Source organism: Rhincodon typus, chromosome 26, assembly GCF_021869965.1.
Source record: "Rhincodon typus isolate 14 chromosome 26, sRhiTyp1.1, whole genome shotgun sequence".
In the NCBI taxonomy this organism is placed as follows: Eukaryota; Metazoa; Chordata; class Chondrichthyes; order Orectolobiformes; family Rhincodontidae; genus Rhincodon; species Rhincodon typus.
Window position 1 is genome coordinate 14,076,174 of NC_063357.1, and position 9,192 is coordinate 14,085,365.

At 42.9% G+C, this 9,192-nt stretch overlaps 1 protein-coding gene across 2 annotated transcripts in view; it reads left to right on the forward strand.

The window, feature by feature from the left end:
- Nucleotides 1-7,419, forward strand: part of nek8 (NIMA-related kinase 8) — a 55,340-nt gene extending 47,921 nt beyond the window's left edge. For both annotated transcript variants that reach the window (XM_048612834.1, XM_048612835.1), the window contains 3 exons: nucleotides 1,620-1,778; nucleotides 6,144-6,302; nucleotides 6,598-7,419. In XM_048612834.1, the coding sequence (XP_048468791.1) occupies nucleotides 1,620-1,778; nucleotides 6,144-6,302; nucleotides 6,598-6,626 (347 nt within the window). In that variant the 3' untranslated portion in view covers nucleotides 6,627-7,419. The remainder of the gene's footprint in view (nucleotides 1-1,619; nucleotides 1,779-6,143; nucleotides 6,303-6,597) is intronic.
- The last annotated feature ends 1,773 nt before the right edge of the window (nucleotides 7,420-9,192 follow it).

Genomic DNA, 9,192 nt, shown 5'->3' on the forward strand with positions numbered 1-9,192 from the left:
GGTCGTCTTATTTAAAGAAGAATGGAAAGGTGTTGCAAGCAATTCAGAGAAGATTTACCAGACTAATACTTGGAATATGCAGTTTTTCTCAAGAGGAATGGTTGGACCTTAAGATATAGGCGCAGAATTAGGCCACTCAGCCCATTGAGTCTGCTCCACCATTTGATCATGACTGATTTATTTCTCAACCGCATTCTCGTCTTCTTCCTGTAACCCTTAATCCTGTTATCAATCAATAACCTATCTATCTCTGTCTTAAACACACTAAATGACCTGATCTCTACAGCCCTCTGTGGCAGTGAGTTCCACAGATTAACCACCATCTGGCTGAAGAAATTCCACATCATCTCAGTTCTAAAGGCTCGTCTCTTCACTCTGAGGCTGTGTCCTTGGGTCCTATTCTCTTGAAATGAATGCTAACATTGCATTTGCCATCTCAACTGCCAACTGAATCCACATGTTAACCTTAAGAGAATCCTAAACCAGGACTCCCAAGGCCCTTTGTGCTTCAGAATTCTGAAACTTTTCCCCCTTCATAAAATAGTTTACACCTCTAGTCTTCCTACCAAAGCAGATACCCTCCCACTTTTCCACATTGTATTCCATCTGCCGCTTCTTTGCCCACTCTCCTAGCTGGTCCAAGTCCTTCTACAGCCTCCCTGCTTTCTCAACACTACCTGCCCTTCCACCTGTCTTTGTGTCATCTGCAAACTTAGCATCAATGTCTTTAGTTCCTTTGTCCAGATTGTTAATGTATAAAGTGAATAAATGTCCCAACATGGATCCCTGCAGAATTTCTCTATTCACTGGCTGCCATCTCGAAACAGACGTCTTTATCCCTACTGTCAGCCTTCTGCCAGACCTCTATCCATATCAGTATCTTCCCCCAGTACAATGGGATGTTGTCTTAGCAACCTTCTGTTTGGCACCTTGTCAGAGGCCTTCTGGAAATCCAAATAGAACGTGTCCTTTGGCTCTCCTTTGTCTAACCTGGTCATTACTTCCTCAAAGAATTTGAATAGATTTGTCAGGCCTGACCTTCTCTTGATGAAGCAGTGCTGACTCAGCCTTATTTTACTATGCACTTCCAAATACTCTGCGATCTCATATAAGCTAGGCTTGTATCTACTGGAGTTTAAAAGAATAAGAGGTGACTTGATTGAAATATATTAAGATTATGAGGCATTTTGGTAAGGTAGATGTGAAGAGGATGATTTCTGTTGAGGGAGAATCAAGAACTATGGTCCGTTTTTAAAAATAAGGGGTCGCCCATTTAAGCCAGAGATGAGACCACATTTTTTCTCAAAGGGTCATGAGTCTTTGGAACTGTCACTGAAAAGGCAGTTGAAGTAGAGACTTTTGAGTTTCTTTAAGGAAGTGGGGGCAGATTCTTATTAAGCAATGTGGCATAAGGATATTTGGGATTGGTGGTGATGTTGACTTGAAGTTGTAATCAGATCAGCCATGACCTTATTAAATGGTGAGCAGGCTCAGGGGCTAAGTGGTCCTCCTCTTTGTTCAAGTTTAGTGCATCACTATGTTGTGCTACCAGACAGTCCAACTCAGGCTTTTATCTAAGTATTCTGAAAGAAAATGATTGTCTCTTTGATCATTTACAGAAACTGGGGAATGTTATACATTTGGCAGTAATCAACACGGACAACTAGGCACCAACACACGTCACAATAATCGATTGCCGTATTTGGTCTCTAACCTGTGTGGGGTAAAGGTTACCATGGTTGCTTGTGGTGATGCTTTCACAGTTGCAATTGGAGCAGGTATGTAGCAATGGAAATGATGGAAGGATAATTAGCATTTCATTAAAACTCGGGCAGATTCTAAATTGCAAATCTAATTATGTTGATCAAATTAATATTCAATTACATGAACAATCATATCACACTCTCGGACTGATTTGTTGTGTTGCTCTTGGACACTACGTAGCTGTTTATAAAAATCAAAAGTAATCTTGATAAATAGATTCCCTTAAATATTTGAATGATTAGAATAATTGCATGACTCAGTGAGGTTGATAAACTACTTTCAGCGGAACCTCTGCTCCTAATATCATGATTGTTCTGAACATGCCTTTATTGCAGAAATACAGTACATTTATATAACTAAAGCCTGCCCTGCAGTTAAAAGAGGATGCTGGTAATCAAACAGTTTCTAATTAGAAATGTTAGAAATTTCTTCAATACCTGATTCACAAGACTAATTAAATTTTGTGTACGGGACAGATGCGTTTTTAAATATGGTTTCAGTGCTATGGAGCGAAGTTGTTAACGACGTCTTGACACTAATCACACTGCTTGTTACTGCTGTGTGAAACATAGAAAGAAGCAAAGAGTATCAGGATAAGATTTTTTTAAAAAGTTTGGAGATGTTTAACAGAAATTTAAAAACTACAGATAACACCATTATGGTTCAGTAAGCAAATGTATTACAGTTTTGGTTATTGGGTGTTACAGACAAAAAGATGCCAAGATCCCCCCTGTATTTTTTTCTGAACTAGTTGCTCTTAGTTGGAATTACAGCCAGATTATAACTGCTGACTTTAACAGCCCTGGTTTGGGGGGTTTCTGTTGTTGCTTTTGACTCAAGAGTTGCTGTATGGACATCTGTTGATGCTACGGTCAGGATTGTCCTCTTTTGTGAAAAGGTTTTCTGATCACAGAAAAATTTCAAATTTAAGGATTATTTGCATTTTTCTTCCTGGCCATTAATCTGCTTGGAGAAGAGTTTGGGGCAGAGATTAATGTCAGCAGACCTCAAAGTCTAATTGCATTTTTTTTGCACCAACTGTCTGGCTGAGAGTCTGCCTGGAGGGTTATGAAGGGAAGAAGAAGATAGCTGGAGTAGGTTGTAAAGGCCTGTTAAAGCTTGGCCTTCTCATCGGTAAATTAGGAAAATCCTTTCATTTTAATAAAGCTGCACCTAGATTGCCATTCTGATATTGACAACAGGCTTTTTGGATCCATAAATTAATAGTGCTCCCACTATTCGTAACAATGTTGGATTCTAAAATAACTGTTCAGGGGCTGGCATTCCATTACCAATCACCCTTTATTTACAAATGTATTGTGTTTGACTATAGCACAGTCTCTCCTTGAGTCAGGCATTCAGAGGCTGATATCCCTGACATTAATCCTTTTATGTCAGCAAGGTCTTCCTGATTGATCCAATCAGGGAACTCATATTCTATGAGGTCCAGCTGGCTGACCTCATTACAATCACTACATCGTTCCCCTCTGAGTCGAAGGACACAGGGCAGTCTGATTCCTTTGAGAGCCTCCTGGGACGTTTTAACACCGGGTCAGGTTCTTCCAACTCGGAATCTGAAATGGAAGATGTGTAACAAACAGGAGCTCATGTCCTGTGCCTGGAACGCCTCACTTGGCTTTCACTCCCTTCCTCCGGATGCAGAAGTGTCAAGGTGGCTACTTCCAACATGTCCGTCTTCGATTCAGAAGTTTAATGGAGAGCATGAATCAATAGGTCCCTGAAGTATTTCTGAAAGCTCTTGACTGCTCCCAACCAGTCTGTGAATTTGCAGCTTTCAGTGGTCCACATGCTTATTCGGGACAGTTGCACCTACCTGAACTTTATAAGTCACTGGTCCTGACCCATGATTCTTGCACCAAACATTGTGGAGCTTGTATCAAACTGTCACTATCTTGATGGAATCTTGGGTTTGGCACTGGAGTTCTTGATGCAGTTTCACCAGCCTCTGCATGAAGAAGTTGCTCCTTAGGTCTCTTTTAAATCTTTTCCCTCTTGTCTTAAACGTATACCCTCTAGTTTTGGACTCCCCTACCGTGGGAAAAAGATCTTGACTATTCACCCTATCTATGCTCCTCATGATTTTACAAGCTTCTGTAAGGACTCTCCTCAGTCTCCCACACTCCAGGGAAAATAGCCCCAGCCTATTCAGCTTCTCCCTGTAGCTCAAACCCTCCAACCCTGGCAACATCCTTGTAAATCTTTTCTGAACCGTTTCAAGTTTCATAACATCCTTCCTACAGCAGGAAGATCCAAATTGAATGCAGTATTCCAAAAGTGCTTTGTGTTGGGCGTTTGCTGTGGGCCAACCTGAGTTACTCCCATCAGGATATTTCCTGAGTGAAGCTATGCAGTTGCCTGCACTCAAGTGGTGTTCCCCATGCTCAGGCAGACTGGCAAAGGGGTCCATCTCTGTCAGAATACTTTACAGTTCACGTGCTCTGCTTGCTGTATCTTCCAATGACGAAGCTGGTTGTAGTGCCTGTTTGAATTCCAGTTGAGCTTCAGCCAGTATGTGCTTTTGCATAGTCACACCATTATTCCTGCATACTAGATGGTCTCTAATCATCTCATTAAGGGTGAAACCAAATTCACAGGCTTATACCAGTCTTAACCTAGTCAAAAACCCCGATATGGATTTTCCTGGTTCTCAAATTGCCAAGTAAAAGCGATAATGTCTCCGAATTAAAAGAGGCTTGGGGTCGTACTATTCCTTAACTATGTCAGTCAATTCTTGAAAAGTTTTAGTATCTAGTGCCTCAGGAAAAGTTAGGCTCCTAATAACAGAAAAAAAGCTGCAGCTCCTCAGGCTGTCAGGAGAATTGCTTGATGTTTTTCATCTGCCACAATATCATTTGGCTGGAAAAAAAAATGCATTCTTTCTGCATACTGAGTCCAGTCTTCAATAGCAGGGCCGAATGACTCAAGTTTCCCACACAGAGGCATGATGTAAGAAAATACTTATTCCCAACTTCAAAATGACTGCTGCGAGTAGGCTTCTTCAGGATCATGCTTTACTCTCGTCAGCACTGAAATAACTCTTCAGAGACCAGCATCCCATCACCAATCATCCTTTATTTACAAATGCATAGTCTTTCACAATAGCACTGCCTGTCCTTGAGTCAGGCATTCAGGGGCTCAGTATCCCTGATATTCATCCTTTTATGTCAGCCAGGTGTCCCTGATTGGGGCTGTCACTTTGGTCCAATCAGGAAACCCAAATTCTATGAGATTCAGCTGGCCGACTTAATTACAATCGCTACAGACTGCAGTTATGAAATCCATTGTTAGGACATAATTGATCTGTTGGATGATGTGTTTTTATTATTTTGTGAATTTGCACTCTGGGCAGTGGTGAATCTAATGGGTAAATAGTTTTTACCCTGTCACTACTCATGGTAAATCCCAGAAACAAAAGAGAGGAGAGGGGAGTGAATGTTTAAAAGAACATTCTGTCTCAAATCTAGGAAGCCAATATAAATTGCCAATAGTACCCAGCAGCAATCAATGCTGTTCTTAGTATGTGAAAACCCTTAAGGGAGCAAGGAGGTATGATGATAAGGAAAGTGAAAAATCTAGCCCTTAGAGTACCTGGATCAGAATTGAAGTGCTGATATTTGGATGTAATGAGTTGCTGTGATGCCAGATACAAGCCACTGACTTTCGAAGAGAACGGCTAAGGAGAATAAATTGAAGTGGAAAAAAAACATCAGGATATTTCCATTCTGCAAGGTATGCAATGTTCCTATGTCAATATAAATTTCTAATGCTATCCAACGCAATCATGCTACTCTTGGTGATTGAAAAACATTTGGTTTTAGACTTGTTTTTGGAAGTAATGACCAAAATGAATCTGTGCAAGGAAGAATGTACTTGAAGCTGAGTACGAAATAGAAGTTGATTGAACATTGAAACAAGTTGCCTTTCCCTGATTTTTGTGAACATAAACAGTGCAAGTCAACAAGCATGGTGACCTTCAGGTATCATGGTTGATCTTGAATTTCTCCACATCTGATTTCCACATAATTGCAATTTTCAGCCGAAGTCGGTAGGTAAAAATAAGCTGGAATTTCATACTAAAACTATCTTGATAGGCCTGGGTCAGTGAGGCCAATTGTTACAACTAAGTGGTTCTGCAGTTAAGATTAACTAAAGATCAAACGTGAGATCTTCCTGGTCTATGTGGCATTGTATCAGGTTAGATTATACTGTTAGTCATCCAACGTTTAATAGAGATTGGTTGGTAATATTCACACAGTTGATCTTGAACACCACTGAGAACGTTTGTATTTTATTTTAATATTTGCAGCACAATTTAGGTTGACAAGGTGCTAAAAGCATTTTTTTATTTACCTCAACAGAAGGAGAAATTTATACATGGGGAAAGGGTGCCAGAGGAAGACTGGGAAGGAAAGAAGAAGACACTGGGATACCTAAGCAAGTACACCTGGATGAAAGTAATCCCTATTTTGTTACCTCTGTTGCGTGTTGTCATGGAAACACATTGCTTGCAGTAAAACGTAAGGCATCTTCCTTGTACAACTTGTAATTCTTTTAAATATCTGTAAACTAAATACAATTCTCAGTTAAGTGTGTTTTCTTTAAATATTTTGTTTGTGGTTGACAAGTAAGGTTAATACATAGTCATGTATTTTCAGAGCAACACAATTAATTTGAAAGTAAAACAAATATTTGCTGACATGCTATTTTAGCAAAGAAATACTGTTTATGTCAATATATAGTAATAAATTGTCATTTTATAAATAGTAAAAAGGAGAGTTCAAATATCACTTCCTCTTATATTTTGCATTCTAGCTTTGGGTGATGAAGCCATTCCAAGATAACCTGAAGTAATCAGCTTGTAGCTGTTCCGTTTTCTTCGGATCAGAGAATGGCTGAACATAAGGCAATGCAGAAGAAAAGACAACTAATGAAAACCAATGGGCATGCTTCTTCAGCACTCTTATGTAAATGCCACAGTATTACTGGCATTGTTGACATTTAGGAATAGACATTGAGTAGCCAGATATTCGCATTCCCATATCTTCACATTCTGTTCTGATGGCAAAAATCCTTACTATAAGTCTGTAAGTTCCTAATACTACACTGTATTTTGCTAAATGGTTCTTAATGAGCGTTTAGACCACAAAATGCCTTCAGTTGTCACATACTGCACTTTACTATTCATATGTTAAAATATTCTCAGCATTTGGAGATTTGTCTGCAAATTGAGTCTCCTATTAATCCCTTTGTGTTTTGGTTTACTGCTAATGTGAGAGTTAAGTGCAACCAGATTTGTGATTCGTTAGTAGTGCCAGGTATTCAGTGCAGTAGTAAGCATGATGATATGGAATAAAGAACCAGGGGAAGTAGCTGCAAATTAAATCTTGCATAGACATTTGTAATTTTCTAGTTTATTATGACATTTTCTGGGACTTCTTCCAAGCTTTTTTTTGCAATTAATTTGGGTAGAAAATCCAACAGCTTTCATAGTTGCCACTGAAAGCCACTAATAAATGTATTTGTTCAACTGCTCACGTTAGCCTTCATAGTTTGCATTTTGACATGGTCTGTGATGGGTTGCTTCCACACACCAACAGTATTAAAGACCACCCCTGAGCACCAAACCATCATCTCGCAAACCATCCGCAACCTCATCACCTCAGGTGACCTCCCACCCACGGCCTCCAACCTCATCGTTCCCCAACCTCGCACTGCCCGCTTCTATCTCCTTCCCAAAATCCACAAACCTGAATGCCCTGGTCGACCCATTGTCTCCGCCTGCTCCTGCCCCACCGAACTGATCTCCAACTATCTCGACTCCATTTTCTCCCCCTTGGTCCAGGAACTCCCTACCTATGTCCGTGACACCACCCACGCCCTCCACCTCCTCCAGAACTTCCAATTCCCCGGTCCCCAACACCTCATCTTTACCATGGACGTCCAGTCCCTCTACACCTGCATTCCCCTCCGCTTCTTCCTGTCCCGCAGGCCCGACCAGTCCCCCTCCACTGATACCCTCATCCGCTTAGCCGAACTCGTCCTCACACTCAACAACTTCTCTTTCAATTCCTCCCACTTCCTACAGACAAAGGGGGTAGCCATGGGTACCCGCATGGGCCCAAGCTACGCCTGCCTCTTTGTAGGTTACGTGGAACAATCCCTGTTCCGTACCTACACCGGCCCTAAACCCCACCTCTTCCTCCGTTACATTGATGACTGTATCGGCGCCGCCTCGTGCTCCCACGAGGAGCTCGAACAGTTCATACACTTCACTAACACCTTCCACCCCAACCTTAAGCTTACCTGGACCATCTCTAACACCTCTCTCCCCTTCCTGGACCTCTCTGTCTCCATATCGGGCAACCACCTCGAAACCGATATTCATTTCAAGCCCACCGACTCCCACAGCTACCTAGAATACTCCTCCTCCCACCCACCTTCCTGCAAAAATGCTATCCCCTACTCCCAATTCCTTCGCCTCCGCCGCATCTGCTCCCAGGATGAGGCATTCCACTCCCGTACATCTCAGTTGTCCTCGTTTTTCAAGGACCGTAACTTCCCCTCCTCGGTGGTCGAGAACGCCCTCAACCGTGTCTCCCACATCTCCCGCACCTCATCCCTCACACCCCGTCCACGCAATAAGAACCAAAAAGAATCCCCCTCGTCCTCACGTACCACCCCACCAACCTCCGGATCCAACGCATCATCCTCCGACACTTCCGCCATCTGCAATCCGACCCCACCACCAAAGACATCTTTCCCTCCCCACCTTTATCTGCTTTCCGGAGGGACAACTCTCTCCGTGACTCCCTTGTCCGCTCCACACTCCCCTCCAGCTCCACCACACCCGGCACTTTTCCCTGCAACCGCAGGAAGTGCTACACCTGCCCCCATACCTCCTCCCTCACCCCCATCCCAGGCCCCAAGAAGACTTTCCACATCAAGCAGATGTTCACCTGCACATCTGCCAATGTGGTATACTGCATCCGCTGTACCCGGTGTGGCTTCCTCTACATCGGGGAAACCAAGCGGAGACTCGGGGACCGCTTTGCAGAAAACCTACGCTCGGTTCGCAATAAACAACTGCATCTCCCAGTCGCGAACCATTTCAACTCCCCCTCCCATTCCTCAGACAACATGTCCATCCAGTGCCACAACGATGCCACCCGAAGGTTGCAGGAACAGCAACTCATATTCCGCTTGGGAACCCTGCAGCCCAATGGTATCAATGTGGATTTCACAAGTTTCAAAATCTCCCCTCCCCCTACCGCATCCCAAAACCAGTCCAGCTCGTCCCTGCCTCCCTAACCTGTTCTTCCTCCCACCTATCCCCTCCTCCCACCTCAAGCCGCACCTCCATCTCCTACCGACCAACCTCATCCCGCCCCCTTGACCTGTCCGTCCTCC